This window comes from Apis cerana, linkage group LG1 (genome assembly GCF_029169275.1).
Source record: "Apis cerana isolate GH-2021 linkage group LG1, AcerK_1.0, whole genome shotgun sequence".
NCBI lineage: Eukaryota > Metazoa > Arthropoda > Insecta > Hymenoptera > Apidae > Apis > Apis cerana.
Genome location: NC_083852.1, coordinates 1,599,232 through 1,622,250, shown reverse-complemented (window position 1 = coordinate 1,622,250; position 23,019 = coordinate 1,599,232). Strand labels below are relative to the sequence as shown.

General features: G+C 29.8%; 1 protein-coding gene and 1 long non-coding RNA gene across 3 annotated transcripts in view; one reads left to right on the top strand and one right to left on the bottom strand.

Annotated features, from left to right (window-relative positions):
- LOC114578270 (uncharacterized) overlaps positions 1 to 23,019 on the bottom strand; it is a 58,245-nt gene that overhangs the window by 9,106 nt on the left and 26,120 nt on the right. Inside the window, exon 2 of one of the 2 annotated variants that reach the window (XM_062083706.1) lies at positions 2,579 to 2,771. In XM_062083706.1, coding sequence (XP_061939690.1) covers positions 2,579 to 2,770 — 192 coding nt within the window. In that variant the 5' untranslated portion in view covers position 2,771. Of the gene's footprint in view, positions 1 to 2,578; positions 2,772 to 17,008; positions 21,287 to 23,019 lie in introns of those variants that run through there. The other variant, XM_017048900.3, reaches the window with a different exon arrangement.
- On the top strand, positions 10,855 to 13,580 carry LOC133667169 (uncharacterized). Its single transcript, XR_009832388.1, has 2 exons — positions 10,855 to 12,823; positions 13,005 to 13,580. It is a non-coding gene; the product is annotated as an uncharacterized LOC133667169 (long non-coding RNA).

Sequence of the window (23,019 nt, the reverse complement as noted above, 5' to 3'; positions counted from 1 at the left end):
AATATTTCCACAAATTTTTTAAACTTTTGCGAATCGTACGAATTTTCCTCTTCTTGGATTCGAGAAATTTGAATTATTCGTTTTTCTTCTTAAAACGTTTCTATAGAACGTTGACATACTTCTGTTCACTGCTAGAAAGAAGTCTCGCGAAACGAATGTACGAATCTGATTGGTTAATTTGGAAGGAAACGCCTATTTTCACACGCATCTTTGTTTCATGGTATTTGTCACATATACTAATCCAGTAAAACGGCGATCTGTATCTTATGCATAGCGTAGACATAGAATCAAGAGAATTATAACATATCGATATAATATAAAAATTTTTTCATTTCTCATAATATGCGTAGAATAATTATAAAATTTATAGTTTAATTTACAAATGTAATTTTATATTCGAGTTAAGATAATAATTGTACGAATATGAATAAACTATAGACATACTATAGATATATTAATATTGTATCAAATTAATAGTTTTAAAAATTTCAGCTTCCAATCTTAGATGATTATTCTAACGTAACTTTATAAATAAAAATAACTTTTACGATTTTGAATATTCAAATTATAATTCTTTTACTACCATATAGTGTATAGTAATATCAGGATTGTCAACAAAGCGTCTGAAGTGGGCGGTCCTAAACGAAAGACCCCTCTTACTCTTGTGCCGTCCCGCGAGATTTCTTTCCAGCAGTGAACAATATATTTGTGGAACTAGTCTTTGAGAGATCGATTATACGAGAGATAAAATAAATGTGAAAGTTGATATGCAAAAATGTCGAGACTTTTTTATTATATATAGAAGGTGTCCCAAAAATGTTGGAATAATTCATAAACTGTAGGTAATTTCAAGCAACATTTTCCTTTACGAAAACTTTCGTTATGATTTTATTAACGGAGCGTATAACCTGGTAGAGCCACGATAGTAACGTTGGTTATCGACCGAGCACGAACGAGCAACCACAATCATGTTGAAGAAATGTATTGGATATAATAAATAATTTTTTATCGATAAAAATTTATATCGAATTATATTACGAACAATGAATAAATAAATAAATATATACTTCATTATAATATCCAATACTTTCTTCGAGATTTATTGCTTAGACTTGTTCATATTTAATCGGTAATATATAGCTAATGCTATTGTCATTATATACACTATAGACGCTTCGAAATAATAAATTGTATTGTTAATAATTTGTTAATAAAATCGTAACGAAAGCTTTTGCAAAAGAAAATATTGCTTGAAATTATTTCAGAAATCTTCACAGATATTCTAATATTTTTGGGATACTTTGTATATGAGTTTATAAGTAGCCATGGATATTTGTGCGAAATGAAATTTTTATGAACGTGAGTAACGAGATGGAATAAAGATTTGGCTTATTCTTCAAATATCATAATGCGCGTTATAATTCGAATATTACATTTTTGCACATTATGTACAATATCGCATTTAAATGCATAAATATCCGCAGTCTACTTATAAGAAATGTTTCTGTTAGATGAGAGATGGAGATAAAAATAGTTGTACTTTGATCGTAATTGTGTGGTATTCAAATGCGATTAATTAATATTATTACTTTTGCTAATTAAAAAGTACAGTGAATACAAAAAGTATTTTTATATCATTATTTTATACTATTATATGGAGATAAAAATAGTTCTATTTTGATCGTAATTGTGTAGTATTCAAATGCGATTAATTAATATTATTTATATTATTACTTTTACTAATTAAAAAGTACAGTGAATACAAAAAGTATTTTTATATCATTATTATGATATTTATCATATCATTTACTTAATTAAATCAAGATATATATAGATATATATTAAATTTTGTATCATTTAATAGTACATTCTTATGAAAAGTACATTCTATATAAAAATTTGATACTATAAAAGTAAAATATATATTTTATATAATACAAATAGACAAAAAAAGAACAAAAAATTACCATTTTGCGTATTCCTTTTCTTTCATATCATAAGTTTTATAAAATTCAAATTAAAATATCTAATAATATCTAAAATAATAATATTTTACTATAAGTAATTTTAGTAATTTTTTTATAGAAATAATAATCTGCATCGATTAATTGATTAAAAGATGCGATGATTAAAAAAAGAATTTGACCTTCGTATGTCCTTCCAAATGTCCACTAGCAAAAAAAATTAATAACTATATGTTATATCTCCTTCTATACCATACAACTTTTATTATTATAATTTACAAGTTATTTGAAGTTATCATATTACTAAACTCATTCTGTGAGTTATATATTTCTATACGTGTACAGTAAATTTTTCTTTTATTTCATTGAAAAAATATAAATATGCAATGCAAATACTTTTTTTCATTCACCGTATTAACCGTACTATCCAAATAATAGCTTCAATAATTTTTCAAACATTCAGATAGCTTACTATTCATTATACACTGCCCATAATTGGACAGGGTGCAAAAATCGAACATTCGTGCTATCACGAAGCACACCCACGATGCGTATCGAGATCGATAAAATGGTCACGACGACGTTGGTCATTGCGACATATGTCGAGAAATTACCTTGCCACAGAGATACAGTTCGGGCAAAGGCTCGAGGTGGCTGTTGTGGCCATGAGGGCTGGGTGTGGGTGGCGAACCTTGAGGCGGTGGCATCCATTGGCCCCCCAGGTAAAGCTGACTAGGACGTTTTAATCTTTTTTCCTGCCGTTTACGCTCGTGGCGAACTGCCACCGCTGGCATTGCACCGATCATCCTAAAAAACAGCGAGGCAAAGTTAGCAAAATAATTAAAAAAAACTTCTCCACTTTGGTAGCTCGAGATTAAAATTGATATTTTCACTTCTTTTCTTTTGCAATCTTATCTTTTTAAAGTGAGTATAAGTATTTTTTTTTTGTAATTTTGATTTATTAGATTTTAAGATTTTTATTTTTGAAATTTGGAAATTATAAATTAATTCAAATTTCGAAATATTAATAATTAAAAAAAATAGCTTCAATAGCTTTTTTTGGTAGCTTAAGATAAGTTAAAAATGGTATTTTGTTTTTTTTTTATAATTTTGATTGATTGAATCTTGAGATTTTGAAAGATTTGGAATTACTTTAAATATTAGTAACTAGAAACGATATTTTTCATATTTTTTTTTGTAATCTTGTTTTTTTAAGATTATAAATTTATTTAGTTATTTTTTTGAAATTTTGATTCACTGATTTTTTGAGATTTTTATTTTGAACAGTTAGATTAAAAAAAATTAGAGATTAATTGAAATTTCGAAATATTTTAAAATTCGAAAGATTTTTTAGGGTTTTTTATTTCGAATTTTTTTTTACATATCTGTGTTAATAATGAATGAATGGGTTAAAAATATTTTATTATTGTGCCTCATTCAAAATCTTGAAAATTTTTAAAATTAAAAAAAAAGTTTTTGAAACACTTGTTATTTTAGAATTTAAAATTTTCGAAAAAGAGATAAAAAATAATTTATACGTAACTATGCAGTAGGTAATAACATAAGTAATATTTTATATATTAATTTAAATAAATGATTTATTAAAATTTATCGTTAAAATATAGATTTATTTTTATTTAACTAATGATAGTTCAATTGAGTAAAAATATATTATATTCTTATATTTTTCAAAAGAAATTGAATACGCCCCACTAGAAAATTCCATGTTCGATACTATAATTCATCTACCCCTTCTTTTCAAGTGTGAAAGTACCTGACGCGTGTCGATGAATCTGTTTGCCCCAATTCCCAAAGTTTACACAAGATTTTACCGTTTTATCTTCCACATATGACGCATGAAAAATGATATATCATAATTCAGAGAATAATGATGATAACAGAAGAAATTATTTTATATATAATTTTACATATAATATAACTAAATAAATTTCATATTCTATAAATCAGACAAAGACAAAATTATTTTTCATATATTATTTTATTTGATTATAAATATTTTTTTTATAAATATTTATTTATAAATTTATAAAAATATTGTTTTTATTTTTAATTTACAAGTATATTCGTTTCTATCGTATTAAAAATAGTATAAAAAACTTTTAAAAAATTTAATAAGATCTCAATAATCGAGTCTTAATAATTATTTCTTTAAATAACATTTAAAGGAACGATTCACATGTATTTGAAACATTGCATTATAGTACAAATTCTAACAGTGCAGAGAGATCTATAAATATGTACAAACCCGATTGTTTCTCATTTTCGTTTACTTTGATTACAATGAGAACACAGTTGCCAGTAGAATAACTAGTAACTAGTCAGACACATTGGATTCAACAACACGATACGATTCTCTTGCAACATTCTACCAAATGAATATCTCTCAATGTAATTAAACTCTGTTCTGTATCGCAAACGAATTGTTATTTTAACATTAAGTTTGATTTGTACAACAAACAAATCAATTATCTTATTATAGTAAATCGGTATTCGACAAAAAATTAATATTCTTTAAATATCTCAAAAATATCTAGTTAAAATTCACGTATATATAATTTTATCCGTAAATATAAAATTATATTTCGAATATTTATTATTCAACATTTTTTAAATTGAACTTGCTCTATTTCAAATAAATATAAATAGTGAGTTTGGTAATTAACTTCTTAAAAAAAAGTTACTAAACAAAAAATCACTAGATTAGAAGCTATCTTCAATTTTATAGAATTTATCCTATGAAAAATAAAAAACACAATAGCCTAGTGTTTCCCTTATCTTTTAAATTTTTCAAATATAAATTTAAAATATCCTCTAAATAACAAATAACCTTGTTACAAATGGCTTGATACTAGAACTACCAAATAAATTTTGACTTGGAAACAATCCCATTTGAAAAATCGTTCGAACAACCAATAATTCAGTAGACAGAAATAATTGCTTTCACAGATCAAAATGGGTTACACCGTTACATTCGATCGATCTCTCGAAAAATGTATTCGATACCGTGATATCGATCGTGATTCTCGTGAAACAGAGAACAGGTTAAAAGTTCCAATTTCAAAACTTTTTGACACGAAAAATCTTTTCACCGATAATAATCTAGATAGAGATTCACAGTTTCTTTCACAAATCAAAACGGGTCATTCTGTTATATTCGTCGATCGAAAAACGTATTCGATATTCGCGATATCGATCGTTCACGAAGACTCGTGAAACAGAGAGAATAGGTTAGATTTCAAAACTTTTGATCCGAAAAATTACTCGACCAATAATAAATAATTTTCACAGATCAAAATGTATATAACCGATCGATCTCTCGAGAAATATATTAATATATAAATTATATACATTTTAAAGTCGAAACTCGCAGAAACTGAAACAAAAAACAGGTAAGAATTTCGATTTCGTCGAAATGCTGCTCTATCGATAGTAATAGCGGTCGCGTTTTCGGCGAGTTCGTGAACCAGGAGACGCGCTATGAACTTTAGTGACCCCAGATGACCCCGTCGGTCGATACGTTAGTACATCCGCCCCCCTTTTCGCCCTGGTCGCTCACCAGCTAGCTGGAACCGTAGCCGGGTTCTATGGGGTTGCGCGGATCGACGTTAAAAACGAGGTTGCGATGCTTTTAATCGTTTCCCTGCTATGTGTACATATACATATATATGCTCCCATTACGAGAAATCCTGGGGATTTTTGTTAAATGCCTGTGAAACGATAAATAAAAAGAAGGATCCAAGGTGTGGAAAATGGCTTTCTCCTCGTGTTCAAACCATTTTTCATCTTCGAAAAAATTTTCTCTCGACAATTTTTATTGTAATTATTCCTTTCCATCGATCGAGAAAAGGAAAAAAGAAGAAACGAGAGGGTAAAAATTTATGAACATTTGAGCGTTTTATTAAACAAAAATTGGACTACTGGTTCTTTCCATCTTTAAGGTTTTTCGATGATTTTGCAATTATTCTTTCTGATTGGAAAAAGAAAAAAAAATGGAAAGGAAAGAATTTGTGGGAATTCTGTTTTGTTAAGCAGAGAAGATTAGAATATAAGTCATTGAATATTGTTTATTATGTTGAACATTTTATCTTTGATTTTTTTTTACAGATTTTGCAATTTTCTCTGATGATTGACTGACAGAGAAGGAAAAGGGAAAAAAAAGAAAAATTTATGGGAATATGATAGTGCTGTTAAACAGAGGAGAACCGAGATTAGAGTAGGTCGTCGAGATAGTATTACATGGTATTATCTAAGCGCAAAGTTATCGATATCTGAGCTTTATTCTTGTTTAACAATGATATCCACTCGATATCGGCGGTTATTTAAAAATCTTGACCGTTTATGAAGAGGAATAAGGTAATAAAAGATACTTTATCCTTAAGTTTAATTATTGATAGTTTATCTAACAAGATTATATCGTTCGATGAATTATAATATTGCTTTTAATGATTAGCATGCTCTTCTTATAAATGATAAGAAAAATTTGATTTCATTAGATTTATCGTTATTAAATTAATTTCGTTATTAATGAAAATCGACAATGTTTGAAGAAAATTTGAGATTAAAATAAAAGATAAACTTTAATAGATCATTTTCTTCTATTAAATTTTCAAATATATAATTTTAATTACCATAATTAAACTTTTATATAAAACATGAAATATTACTATATACTTGTTCAAGTACTGTGTTTAATTTGCAACAATACCGAGAAAATTTAATAAAATAAAATAATTCTAAATTATTTACAGGCAAATCATCTTTTGAACATTATGATTTTTTATAGCGTAATTCTATCTTCGGAATGGCAACATTCGATAATATGAAACGTAATAAAAAAAATAAAGTAGTAAATTTGCTTTTTCTTATTGAATTTCAATTTTCTTAAAATATTCATATATTTCCATTATTTTCTTTTTTTTTTCCCCCGATAAATAATGTTAAGTTTCGGTCTTTTTTCTTTCATTCAAAATTCTTTTTTTTGTTGTTATTATTATTTATTATTTTAAACTGTAATATTTTGAATTTTGAAAAACGGAAATATTTTTTCACGAAATATTTATTTCCATTCAGTAATCTCTCTTTTACATTGTTCACTTTTCCTCTATGTGTTAAAAATTATGTTGTTGTCATAAAATTCAAAATATTTTTCCATCAAATTTTTACACAGGAACGTTTAAGAAAATATTTGGCATGAAACGTATATCTCTCTCACAAATAAAAAAAATGTCCCATAAATGCAGGTGTGAGATTGAAAGTGTTGTAACGAAAACGTGAAATATAAAATAATATATTTTATTTTTTTTCCTTTCTTTTTTTAGTTTCATTTAAAAATATTATTAGATCGTTTCGATATAAATCGATAAAAAGGTTGAATCCATTTTCTTCTCAAATTTCGCGAACAGTTTGAAATTATTGGGAAAACTAATCCTTTTATTTATTTTATCGAGTATTTTCGTATGCTCTATTTATTTTTCTCAGTTATTCATAACTTTTATAACGATAATTAATATTTTTTTAAATTTTATAATTCACTTTTTTATAAATTATATTATTATGATATAAAAAAAAATATTAGAAATATGTATAAGAATAAATGTATATATTTATGCAGAATCGTTTCCATTAATTTAAATTTTTATTTTCAATTTTTAAAATATGGATTATATTGTTATATTTGAGAGAAAATTGCTTTTCATAAAAGTTTCAATCTTTTAATATTCATTCTTTTATATTCTCTTTTATATTCTATAAAACTTTTATTTAGTTGAATAGTATATATACAAATGCATTATTAAATTTCTTTTCTTTTATTGTTTAAATCACTTGAAACTTTTCGAATAATTTGAATTTCTTCTAAAAATAATAATAATAATAGTAATAATAAATAAGTTATCTTGCAGAAGAATATTTCCTATATTCTAAAAAAGAAATCATTGGAATAATCTTTATAGATAAAAAAGAAATTTTATTTTTACCTTAAAAATGTAACAATTTTATCATTTCGTATTTTCTTAATTTTAAAAAAATCAATCATCAATAACTATCAAATTATATGAATATAATCAATTAGCAATCATCACTCGTAAAACATAACCTTACGTAAACATAATCTTACGTAAACATAACCATATGTAAAATTTGTTTGGCACAAAAGAATATAATAATTCCATTTAATAATAATAATTTATTTATTTTATATTTCCTTCCTAATTTTTAAACAAATTTAATCGATATATCTAGTAATTCATTTACTTGCCAAATTGATATAACAATTATCATATTTAAAAAGATAATCTTACATAAAATTGGTTGGCACACGAAGAATATGTCACGAATATGTATTATTATGCGAAGAATAACTGTCTGAAATATTCCATTGCAATATATTTTACGCGATAAAGAATACCAGGAAGCAATTGGGAACTAGTCACTTCTCGACATAAATCTTTCTCGTTAAAGACAACCTCTCTTTCTCTCTGAATATTTCGTGCCAAAAATATAACATCTTACAGAATCGGATGTCATGCATATTCGAGCTCGAGCTCGGCCGATAATAAAGTACGAGTCGGTGAACGAAGCAACTTTTTATTCAGGTCGTTGAATTTGTCTCATTGCGCAGTAGAGCAAAAATCCATATCGCGCGCAAACATCATGGAAAAGGAAAAAATAACTGTATCTGATCCTTATTTTTCGTTGCATGTCGATGAAACTGTCCATTACGTATCGAGACAAATTATTCAAAGACTGCTTTAAAATCCCATTTTTACGTTTGAATTAATACGGGAAAAATGAAATAAATATTTGTTAAATATTGAGTAATAATTTTGTTAGTGACTTTTCGAAGGGATAGTTATTATTATTGAAGATTACCCATTAGTATCACAAATTATTCAAAGGTAAAATTTATGTTTCAATGTTTGAAATGATTGGAAAAATTAATAATAATTGTTTGGTAAATACAAGATTGTGCGTAAATTTTATTCGTTAAACGACATTTATTATCGATTTGAAATTTTATTGCCAGAAAATGAAATTGAAATTGAATATTGAATAATATTGAAAATGGTCGTTATTAATACAAGGAAAATTTATCATTTTTTTTTTGACTTATGATCTAATTATAATATATCGTGTCGTATTATAAAAATGATTCTAAATATTTTAAAATTTTTTTATGAATGTTGCAATTAATTTTAGTTTCGATAAAATAATTTAAATTATGAATACTCTTGATAGAATTATTATATTACTCGATATTTGGTTTAATAAGATAGATGACATAGAAGATGACATAGAGAAGAACATCAAAGTAACGTAACATCAGGATAGGATCAAAGTGGTGTGCTAAATAATTGTTACTTTATTATTAAGTTCCAGTTAAATCAATGTCTGAAATTCTATCATGAGATTGAAATGCCATTATAGAATAATTATAAACGATCGATAAATGCTATCACGTTTAAACGTAAATTAAGTTTAAAAAAATTATGTCAAATAAACAGAGCTAAATAAACCATTTAATATTTACATTCTATTTAAATAATTCGTTCTATAAAAAGACGTATTAAAAAAAAAAAGTATTACAAGATATAACAAAAGAAACAGTCAGAAAAGATTAAAAGTTTAATTGTTTAAAATTAAAATTAATTTTCATTCTTGCCGTTAAACTTGAGTAATAATTCCTATCCTTTTATCCTCGAATTAATTAATCAGGTACAGAACATTTGTTTTGATTATGATTATTAATTAAATAAATAAATTATTATTAATCCACATCTTATCGAATTGTATTAACAAATTGTAATATATTATATGTATTATAATATGTATTATTAATTCATTAATTGTTTTCAAACAATTTTAAGTTTCAAAGATTTCAAGAGATTTTGAGAGTTTGACATCAAACGAGTTTTTCTGATAAAAATTCATTATTCCAGAATCACTTCGATGGAACATATTTCTTCTAAAAACGAAAAGATGAATGAAAACTTCAAAGATTGTGGACATAAAGAAATCATGAAACGTCACGTTCGATCATGTCTGTCACATAGAACACAGCGTTTCTCAACCTTCTTACAGTTGCGAATTTGATATAATCAAATAATTTGCGATTATCCTCAACTCTTTCTTGTATAAATAAGATAAATTTTAAAAATATATCAAAGATCGTCGTTTAAAAATATTATAATGACTCTTCAGATAAAACAATAAGTCGTATTTTTCTTCTTGATAATTGTGGCCAATCACTGATTGAGAACCACTGGTATACGAAATGCTCGAGAAATTCTAAGTCTTTCGTCGAACACGTTTTCTCCATGGAAAATTGATTTTAAGATTATTTTATTTAAACACGATTCACGTTTGAAATTCCAATATAACGTAGCGTATAACCTTAAAAATCTCGTTCAGATTAATTCAAGTCAAGTTGAATTCAAGAAGATGGAATGAAACGAATTTTGCTGCGTATAACAATCCTCTTTTCTTAATTTTATTGCATCATTTTCGAAAGATGTTACGAATATTTCATAAAATATGCTTTCAACTTTTTTATTCTAAAAAAAAAATGTTTAATACAGCTAAACATTATCACATCAGTCGACAGGCTTATAACACCAGATTTTTATCTGAAAGAGTTAATATTAATATATTTTGACGTGGCCAAGTTAAATTAATTTTCGAATTCATATTCAAAGCAAGGTATATAACAACGTGATAAACTGAAACGCGAAATTTTAACCAGAGTTGGGCCGAAAAATTTAATTATAAGTTATAAATTTCGTGTGAAAGTTAAAATAACAAATTTTTTTAAAATTTTATATCGAATAATAACATTTATTCCTAGTTGCTTATAATTGATTGCTATATTTGTATAAAAATTCCATCTTCTTAAATTATATAAATAAATTATCGTAAACTTTATTCGTACAACTTTTAATCGAAAATTTTGCAACCTGGTCTCTGATTTTAACAAGCGTATCAGGGTATGAGAAAAAGAAAAAAAGAAAGAAATAAAAGATTCTAGAACAGCCAAGTTACAAAGACTGGAGCGTTTCATAAAGATTTATTCTCGAAAAATCGTGCATCAGGTGTATATAAGTGGTACAATAGAGAAACGGCATAAGAAAGCTTATTAATTCCTAATTCATAATAATATGCAGTAATAATATGTATTGCAAGTATGTATGCAATAGACATAATGTATGCAAGAGCTATATATAATTCTAACAATGATAAAGAATCGTCGCTGCCCAACATCATCATCATCATAATAATCATAATTATCATCGTCGTCAGCCATACACGTATTCTTTTAATTCTTATCACTTATCTTATGATCTAATAGAACTTAAATAAGTACTTACAATAAGTATAGAATAGATTACGACGAATTCTTTTCGAATTGGATTCTGCTCTTCTGATAATCTCCTCCATTCACATAATTCAAAATTCATTGCTTTAGAAGAAAATAACTCTTTGATTACGTAGATAATGTTCGTTTCAATCATAAAGAATATGAATGGTCGATTCAATTTAATTTTAATTTAATTTCACTCATACGTAAGAGAAAATATTCGTAAGATCTCATTTTCAAGGAACAAATTTTTATTCGTATTTTTTTTTTAATCGTCAAAGTGCATTCTCATAATAGAAACTTGCTTGTTAGATAAGATCTCGGTTTCAAAGAGTAGAGAAAATTTTCTTTTACTCATATTTTTTTTTATAATTCTATGCGATAATTAATTAATGTGTGAATTTTCCTATTTAATTTAGATCCTTGTCTATTATTGTTTACATTTTGCTTTCTTTTTTTTACTTTCTTCGATCCAAACATTCTTTAATAACAACGACAATTAATGAAGAAGTAATTATAAATTAAAAATTAAAGTAAAAAAAGAGTTATAATTTTCTTCTTCAGGCAACAAATTTTAAGAAGAGACACAATTTGAAAGGAGAACATTACACATTTTCACCGCTTGAAAAAATGATACGTTTTCCCTGTTGATTCACGTTTCCTTCCTCCTTTAAACTTTTCCTTACAAGTAAACATACCATACGTCCGTTTATAAAGGTCCGTTTCCAATTGTTATTCGTCCACAAGTTGGAAACGCGTCCAACGAAGGAGAACAGCGATGCATATTTCAATCTGCTCAGCGATACGACGGATTCCTTATTACTAAAGAACAAAATTCTATGCCTCGAGAGAATTCCTCACTGGCCTAAGTCCTTTTTTTTTTCCACCTTTTTTTCTACTTATCGAATCGATATGAACGAAGAAGTTTCTCGTCGCTCTATTATCGTCCCTATGGGACCATTCTCGCGGCAAATAAAACAGGAGTTTTATCAGGTTCTCCTCTGAGCAAAACGACTCATGGATGTGTTCGAAGAATTGATGATAACAAATATAATAAAGTTCCAATTAAAGATCCTCTGGTCAATACGAAATGAGAAAGAATGGAAATTTATTCATTTAGTTTCCAAATAGATATCGATAAAAATTTTTTCGGTATAATTTATATCGAATTTTGTGAATTATATCGAATCATACAGCGATTAATTCAACCATTTTCGCTGTAGATGTCGCAACATGTCATCAAACGATCCAGTATCTTGGTATCTTAACCTTCAATTGCTTCCATGAAGAATTAAATTAAATTTTCAATTCATAACTTAATATCAATATACGGAATCTTCGAAGATAACAATAATTGCCAATATCTTTTCACAAATTTTATTTCTTTTTGAACGAGATAACGTGATTAATTGTGTTCAATTTCTTGAGAATCAGATTACAGAATATCTTATAAATATAAGATCACTATAGCGACAATGAAACAATAGTAAGTGTTTAGTAATATAAACAACCTTCGATATATGTCGAAAATTTTTCATTAATATTTCGAAAACTAATATAAATATTCTAGCCAAATATAATATAAATAATTGAAGCTAAAATTTTACATTTAAAGTTCAACAAATTTCGCATCGAATCACCAGAGAGAATTTTTTTTGAAATTACAGCTCGACAATCATCGACATTTACGGATGACATATCGTCGACGTACACGTCCGTTCATTAATTAATCCCAAGAGTTTTCTTTACGAGCCTCGATTTTCAAATTGCCGTAGAAAATGGTCGATTGAATTTCCGCGAAGGCCTTGCAATTTCTTCCGGAATATGCCGTGTTCGAGGACCTCTTTCAAGAGCACTTGCCCATGCCGATTGTGATTTTTCTCTCTTCACTTGACTTTTTATAAATTTTTCTTTCATTTTTTTTTTATCGTTCAAAATGTGAAAAAAGTGAAAACGTGGTAATATAACAATTTCTTGAATGTAATTGAAAGCAAGAAAAGGCTTGTCGAAAAGAAATTTATCGAAAAATGTTTCGAAAAAAAAATGAAATCAATTCATCCGAGATAAAATTTAATTGATAAAATTGGCGATTTTGTTTCGTATTAATGATAATTTAAAAAGGCAAATTTGATTTTATATTTGATTTTATGAATAATATAAAACGATACGAATTAAAAAATACAAGAGAAAATATTATATCGTTATAAAAGATACGAGTAAATAAAAATATCTTTTTTAAAAAATGCATTAAATATTTTTTATTCCTCTTAGCAAGTAAATATTAAAAATCTTTAAATTTTTACACGAGTTCTTTAATATCTAGAATAGAAATAAATAACTAAAAGCAAGAAGAAAAATAATATAAATATTTAACGAGAAATGTACATAAAACAAATTAGTATTCCGTATAAGAGATTCAAGTCTATCTGAAATATTTCTGACAAAATGTATGGATGTTCGAATTAAATCGATCTTATTTCATCAATTATAACTTTTAATTTATAAATTGATATGATTAATACAAAATGAAATTAAAAATAAAATTTTAAGTACATCAAACATTTCGTTATTTTTTCCATAATGCAAACAAAATCAAAAATTCTCATTTTTTCATATATTTTAACTAATTCTTCGAAGAGATCCTCGAGATCACCAAGTTTCGTTTCCTCTTTTCCTCGTTTTAAAGTTTTTACTTTATAAATGTGCACAAATGTGTACTACGTAAAAGTGATTGTACCACTTATAATTCAAGATATATCTTTGTACCTGAAATTAACGTGGAACCCGTCGCCTTCGACTGCAACGCCCTCTCCAACCTTCAATGGTAGAATATACATGTATACAGGAATACGCATTCCTAACGTATTCCTAACGGGAGATCGTGCGTTAAAAATCGATTACAATGTACAGCGATAAAAAACGTTACAATCTGATACGATATATAGAGTAAGTCCACCTTTCGAAGAAGATAGATGTACATATAGATCGTTTAAATAAACGCGAGAAAAGTACAGGAGTATACTTATGATTTAAAGTTAATCTGCGGTTTCAGCCTTTCAGTTTCGAGGGAATGAAATGGAAGAATGAAATCAATCGATTTACAATTTGAATCATTGATCTTAATAATAAGTAAATAATTTCTAAAGATAAAAATATAAAAATACGAAGCAGTAATTATTCAAATTATTTTTCAAGAAATTTTAAATCGTTTTTCTTAAAATCTTTTGAAGATTCCACGCAATTCGTACTATGATAATTACTGGTTCATTTTTTTAAACATATACAGGATGTTTCAAAAACTTTGAAAACTTCAAAGTAGTAAAAGAAAACTTTTTAAATCGTAAATATCATTTGTATCATTCGTTGTAAAACATCCTATATATCGTAACAAAAAAATAGTGTGCATAACGATCGATGTATCGATCGATCGAAACTTACAAAATTAGAAAAATTAAACGTTCCATCTTCCGTTGAATCTTTAATATATATTATCGATACAATTCCCAATTTCATCGTGATCGTCGCAAGTGGAAACGCTATACGTATTAAGTTAAACGAAAGCAATTGGTTCCCTTCAACACCGAAAAGCTACACGGAATTACGAAACACATCGCAAAAGGCACTTTCACTCAACATTCAATCGAACCAAATCGCTTCGTTTAATTTTCTCTCTTCTTTTTTTATTTTTATTTTTTATTTTTTTTTTCTTTTTTTTAAGTTCACTTCTCTCATAACTCAATTTACATTTTTCTCTATCTTTAACTCCTTCTCTCATATTTTCATACGTACTTTATCGCTTTTTCTCGCTCTCATTCTCTTCCAGCTTTGCAAGAGCATTACAAAAAGTTGGAATCGCGCAAAATGCATAAAGTGGAGACACCACTTGTTTCTTCTTTCATTCATATGATTTCTTTGGCTGTTTTTTTTTTTTTATTTTTTTCTCCTTCCTTTTTTTTCTTCTAGTTTTCTCTTCTTAATAAATACACGGTGTCCCAATTTAAAAAAGGTAGAGATATATAATAATATAATATATATACAGAGTAAGATTCCTCGAAAGAACATTATTCACTTTTTCTCGGTATGAGATTTAATTAATTAATTAATTTTTTCATTGGATCACAGAATGATAGCGCCCGAGCGTGGCAATTTCTTCTTGAAGACGTTCGAAAACGACCTGCCATGAATATGAATACACATATAGAAAATCTTGCTGTTCGTGGAAAAAAGATATATTGTTTTTTTATCTTTTTTTATCGTGCTCCATTCACGTGATTATTGTTAGATTGTCGCATATGAAATGGTCGATTTAAAAAATCGATATACACGCTTTCATTTCATTCTATGATCAAAATGTACCAACTCTTATTTATCATATTTTAATTAATATTATTTTCAATATAACGTTATAAAAGTTGGATATTCTATTCGAGAATCTAACCATTTCATTCACAACTTTATCGATAATGCAATTACCGATCAATCGATACGATAAAGTAAACGTCGACCGTGTATCGGTCGTTTTCGAAAATCTCGCCGTCTAAAGCTAGCATATGTAATTAAATACCCAAGGTATTATAAAATGGAATATAGCATATTAAAATTATGAACTATCTTAATAGTAAGTACAGCGCTATCAGTCACTGGACACTGGACAACATCCCGAATCGATAAAACAGGGACGTCGAAAAAGATTTCAAGCTGCCTCCACTAATTATTGGTTAAGTTATTATAACCTGTATGATTTCGTATTTCGATCATTTATTTCGTTTCATGAGAGAAAAGCGGCACGTAATATACATTGCGTAAATGCAATTAATTCGAAACTACCGAGGATAGCGTCGAAAATGTCAAGATGTATAATAGTGTTCGAATCTGGACGCAATTTTCGATTTTTAGTCGTCGTACTTCCTAAATGTTTTGATCGTTCAAGGTCACTTCTCACGCCACGGACGTAATACATCAGAAACCACGCCCATTTTTACGAGTACGCTAGATGTCTCAACTTGGTTGCAATACATCATAGATTATATGTATATATACTTTTTTTCTTTGTTTTTCTTTTTTTTTTTTTAACTCGTCTCGCAGTCTTTTCTCTCACTTTAGATATTAACTAATTCGAGGTCAGTATTTAAGGATAAATTCCAAGGGTCTTCACCATCATTTGGTTTTTTACTTTGGTTTATCGCTACAAATATATTCTTTAATTTAATCTCTTCGATACATTCGCTTGCCGCGTATATCGAATACTGAAGTCGACGATCGGTCGTATGTGTTTATTCGATGATCATAGCGAAGAGGTTAATTTCTATTTATTGAAATTGATCGATAATAATATATCGAACGTAATTCGATGTTATAAGGCAAAGGGTGAATTTCAATCTATTAAATGTAGATGTCATTATTTGTACTTAATATAACTTTGTACTTTCTTATTTAACGGATTTTGTAATGTAAAACTCACTAAATTAAAATGTAATAATATACACTTTTATGAAGTTATAAAATACCAATGTAAACAATAATAGAAAAGAATTTTTCATTTTATTATCTTTACGTGTTATTTATTTTACTTTAAAATTAATTTGATTTACATTGGCAATAAACATTTTTGTTCAAAAAAAAATATACGAAAAATAAGATTCACTATTTGAGATTATTTTATTTTGTTCAAGTACAACAAAGTATTTTATAAAGTTTCTGTATCATTCTGCGAAATACTGTGTACTCACTGACCTCGAATGTGTTAAGTATATACTCTTACTCTTTATCCTTAGTCGCTTTTTAAGGCGAAATCTCGTTTCTTAAATCCTCATAAGGCGTAGAGGAGAGACAAGTAAATAAGTAGATAGTAAATAACGTGATGGAAAAAGCGTCTTAGTGGCCTTAAGCGACTGACATTTTTAGGAAAGGAAAAAAATTTTTTTTTTAGAACGCAATAGAAAATTTGTATTATTTCTGGACTAAATTTTTTTAAAATCAAAAATTGCTCGAGATTCAAGATATTCTCTACGATCAAATATTTTCTCTCGACTAGATATTCTATTTAAATTCCCTACAAATTCGATTATTCTTTCGCGAGTAAATCGTAAAATTCGACGATTTAAAGCTATTAAAGACTTTGTAAGTTAATTCGAATGGAATGTTTGGTTGTAATGCAATCGAATGCGAAATTGGAATGCAATTTTAAAAAACGAAAATCGAAGAGCAAAGATTATATATCCTCCCATTAATTATCATTTTTGACTAATTGATTACATGAGATTTGATAAAAAAAAAAAAAAAGACAATTTATACAATTGTTTTCGAACACACAAATACGATAAAAATTGAACGTACTAATTCATATTGTATTACAAATTCGAAAAAATGAATAAATGGAAAAAAAAAGAAAAGAAAAATCTGATGAAACATATTTCATTTGTATTTATAAAAATGGAAATACTACGCAAGAACAAGAAAAATACTTCGAAGAACAAAAGTGGAAAAAAATAAAATGTATCAGACAGAGAGAGAGAGAGAGAGAGAGAGATGATGATGATGAAATAAAATTACCAAGATATTATACGATACGAAATAAAAAAAAGTTGCTATTAAATTAGAACCACGTTAAAAACTTCATTATTCGATTATATAAAACCCGATAAGAACGAAACTCGGGTAAAGAAATTTTTAATTAAAAATTGCGAAGCAGATCTTTTTTCTCCTTCCACATCGAATCACGTATAAATCTGTATACAATGACTGATATCAGACCATCGATACCGGGACACTTTCTTTCTTAACTTTCTTAAACGTTAAAGGACATTATTCATCTCGAATGAATCGAGCTAAAATTAAATCGAGAGCCCCGAAAAAAGGGCCCTTCAGTCCCGAAAATCGGGTCCGTTTCCTCTTAAGAATTTACATTTTAAACAGTAATGAATATGTTGGCGTCGAAGAGACCTTCGTATCATTTCTTACGAGTCTATTAAATCGAATTCTCAGATTACATTATGATCGATTATAGATTATGATTAACCGGAATCTAATCCATTGATATTTCACTGATATTCCACCGATTCCATCGAACAGAAATCATCAGTCATTACGATTATCTTGTACCGCCCCTCTTTTGCCATACATCCCCTCCATTCAGAATCCGCCATTTCCCGCGATAATCTTCCTTAAAATTGTCTACCCCGAGAATTAACCTTCGAATTAATTATATCTTGGTCCTTGAGTGCATGATTTTTTTTTTCTTTTTTTATATTTTTCAAATCGATTCAACTTCCTTTTTCAACCTTCTCCTCCCTCTTTCGATACTTTCCAATATTTCATTCCACATATTTTCTCGCCTAAAAGGCGTACTTCCTTTGCACGCGGTAAATCCACCAACGATCCTGAAATATCCTCCTATATTATTTCCACGCGATATATCGAGGCACGAGAATTCGAAAAATTTCTTCCAGCTCGATTTTTCTATCGCGCTTACTTTACACTCTTAACAAGGATTAAATCGGTTTTGGTCAAGAACTTTACTTTCTTTAAAGTTTTTTCTCTCTCTCGAGATAAAGACAGATGGAGAGAGAGAGAGAGAGAGAAAGAAAGAAAAAAGAAAGAAAGAAATCGTCGTTTCTAACCGGAAACTTTAATGAACGAAAAGTTTTGCCATTTCACTCGCAATCTTATCGTAAATTTCGAGTATCGTCACGGAAGATTTCACTCTTAAGGTGAGTTTACACTTGTTTGTACTTGGCGTTTGTAGTGATCCGTTGCATTCAACAGTAATGAGAATAGAAATGAAATTTCTACAAATTAATTTAATATCGTGTTATTAATTTGAAAAATTTGACAAAGGATCAAGTTTCTTAATTTTTAATAACTCGATGTATTATTTCGTTCTTGACATTTTTCGACGAGATGAGAATATCAATTTACTTACCCATATAAAACCTACAAATCCAATGAAATTCCTTCCCTCGTTGCTTCAAGTACAACAAACAAATTTTACCCATCTCTCAGTTTATCGATCTTTCCCCTCTTCGATCTTTTTCATCACCTCGTCTCGATACTTAACAAGCATAAACTCACCTTTAAACTTTGCAAAGCGTTAAAAAAAAAAAAAAGAAATACACGCGTATCGTCGTTATTTCCACGATTCTGAACCGAAACTATCGAGATCTCGATCGAGTTCCTCTCATAATCGACAATGCCGGTGTAATTCGTCGAGGAAATTGATTTTCTACCGGGTGTCCAAGGAGGAGGTGTCCAACTTTTCCTAACGTAACACAAAAGGAACTTGTTGCCCTCGACGAGAGAGACTCGATATCGTTTCTATCGGATTTCCTCGCAGGAAATTGGTCGAGTTCGATCCTCGAATAGAATAATGAATAAAAGAGTATTGCGACAATACGAAACTTTCGAAGAGATAAAAAGGCTCGGATCGAAATTAGCGCAGAGGAAATATTCGACCACGTGGATTTACACTTTTGTCGAGATGGTATCGATCGTAAATTGCTCACTTCATGGCCGAATTTGATTCCGCCATCTAGGATCTCTCAAAATAAATATGATCGATTATCGGTATCAATCGATATTGATATTCGAATTTTGAGAAACTGTTCATCAACGATTATTTTTTGTATTTGTTTTGCATTGATTTTAAGTGAAATGTAACGTTTGCAAAGAAACTTTGGTCCCACTTCAATCAAGTTTTCTTCTGCGAACAATTAAAGCCAGCTTCCTCCTCCCCTTTGCCTTCCTAATTGGAAACTCGTATGGAGAGTTAAATTAAACGCGAAATCCTCGGATAAAAGTTACGTTTTAAACGGCTATTACTGTTGAGAGATCTCGACAAGTTAAAAAAAAAACTACCTATATTACCGATAATCGATAATCGCGTTCCAAAGAAAACCGATTAATCGGACGATTTCTTCTTTTTTTTCTTTTTCTTCGAAATACCTCGTCATCATCTCCATAAACCATCACGGCGATCCTTTTCCCTCTCAATACGTACGAGATCCTCGCGATCCTCTAATTAAACATTCGAGCCAAACCAGGCTCCCAACCATACCCCTCCCTCCAGAGTATCTAAATCCTGGACACGTAGAGCGACCGATGAATCTGCTGAGGATTTCCATTCTGCTTCGAGTAACGAGGATTTTGCAACAATTCTCTGGTCTCGCTGGGCGAGCCGGGGCTCAAGCTATTCGTGGTCGAGGTTTCCACGCGATCACTGATGATCTCCTCCTCGGTGATCTGTTCGAGGTAGAGGGACGACTGGACGGTCTGGTGATCGCCGTTCATCGCAGGAGGGGAGTAAGCAGGTGGGGGGCTTCTGGGTGGGGAGTCGGGGTCCTTCTCGTTGTGCGTCTCGATCGAGTCGGTCTGCTGTTCTTGCTGCTGTTGTTGTTGTAGCATCTGCTTCGCCCTCTTCGCCTGTTTCGTGGTCAAACCGCCTGTCTCCGCGTCTCTCTCCAACCTGTGCCCGGACTTGGATCTGGTCAACTGCCTCTGCACGTACTCCTCCAGATCGTTCTCCTCTCTCTTGGCGATCACTTTGTTCAACACGATCAGGAATATGCCGAACACGATGGCGAACAAGCCTATTGCGACCAACTCGTTCCACCAACCGCCCGACGCTTTGGTGCCCCAACGGGCGAGATCGCCCGGCAGAAGACCGCTCATTAGGAGGAAAGCGCCGAAAACGAGGAAAACGACGCCTATGTGAAGCATCCCCACCGACGTGACCACCTTCGAGTCCAACATACCCTGGCCGGCCGAGCGACTCGAGTGGCCCGCCTTGTGCCTCGGCTGATGATCCAAAGAACCGGTAGATGCCCTCGGCGACGTGAGACCGCTCTCGCCCGATTGCGCGCTATAGCGCCGCTCGCGGGCACGACGCTGCTCGTCCCGCCGCTTTCTCTGACGCTTGATGGCCAGCGCCGAGTGCAATCCAACCGCGTGCATCCTGCAACACCGGAAACACAACCCTTGCTCAGTCGATCTTTCATAACTCGTTCTCTCTCTCTCGCTCTCTCTCTCTCTCTCTCTCCCTATTTGCCCGACTACCACTTTTAACGCTATTATACGACGCGCGAATCGCGAGACGAGCATCGCGATTCACTCAAAGCGATAAGGATACGCTAATTTTAACTAATCTAGTTTTCTCTATATGTATATATATATATATGTGTGTGTATATATATATGCGTTCGCATGCTGTTACGCGCCTAATCCACTACTATGTTCTTTTTTTTTTTCTTTTTTTACAAAAGCGGATAGGAGGATTGTATCGTATGCAATTGTATAATAATGGTTATCAAGAGGTAACAAGAGACAGAAATGATATCCGGTTTCGAATGTGCGACACGATGCTCGTCCAACGGTTCGATCGATCGGTCGGTAGGTCGGTTAACGCGCTCTAATAGGCTGTACAGGGTTCGTTCACAGGGTTCACAGGATGCACTGCGATAGAATCGCCGCGTTTGTAATATTCGCTAAGTTGTCTAATTCGATTACCAATACGAGCGTGTGGCCAACCAGTGGTCGACGTACCTGTGGAAAAATTCGTTTCTTCTTTGTCGGACATCGTCCTTCTCTCTCGTCCTTCCATTGTGCGATGTGCTCGGTCGATATGGAAAAAAGGAGATGAGATGAATGTGTCCTTATTGCAGTTAAAAGGCTGCTATGGCTCTTCTCTTTTTGCGCGAGTGAAAAAAAAAAAAAGAATTCTTATATTTCGTTTCTCTTTTTTTTCTTCTTTTTTGCAGAGAACAAAGTAGAAGGAAGTAGGGTAGAGAAGTCCATTGTAAGGAACTTTTAATTATTCTGTTACACCTCATTTCCTTTTTTCTCGGTCCCTGTGTACGAGTACAATAGTTGGATCTTCGTTAAACATTTGAATCGATATCGCGTTCTTTGATTCGTATTACGGTGAATATTCGTTGGAAAAAAGATCGTTGAAAATATTATATGGTGCAAGTTAATGGACGAGGAATGGAGAAAAATTTGAAATAAGTCGAGAGGAAATAATATTGTTCGAAAATTATTATATCGTATATTATATTTAGTATAAATATAGTAATGTTAATTATAATTTTATCAGTTATAACAATATTTCAATGAATATTGTTTTTTATTCATGTTTCGATTCTACTTTGTCAAAAATTAATTTATTTCTATCTCTACGTTTCAAAAAAATATATTTTTCTCGTATTGTTCAGTTCAGAATACAATTCCGACTTTTCTGTTCTGTGACGTTGTTTCGACTTCCGATTCATGCATGTATGTTGGAAGTTGATCAATTTACCGACTGATGTCTGGTCGGTAAATATGAATAGAGAAAAATCGAAGCGAGAAACTTTCGAATTGATGTGTTTTTAGTAAACATACTTATAGATTTGAAAAAAGAATGTAATCTCACAAATCTAAGAACGATTTTTTCTTAAGAAAATTAATTAATTCAAAATTTATTATTTAAATTACGAGATAAGTTAATCGAATAAAAAAAGAAACTTTTAAAAATTTTTGCATCGTTTAATAATAATAATTAATAACAAGACATCAAATAATATTTAATCAATTGAACAAAATAAAATTTTCTTTAAAAAAACATGATATAATAGATATAAATTATATTTTAAAGATTCTTGTGAAAAAGATACGAAATATTCTTTACGAAATAACGATGAGGTAATTGTA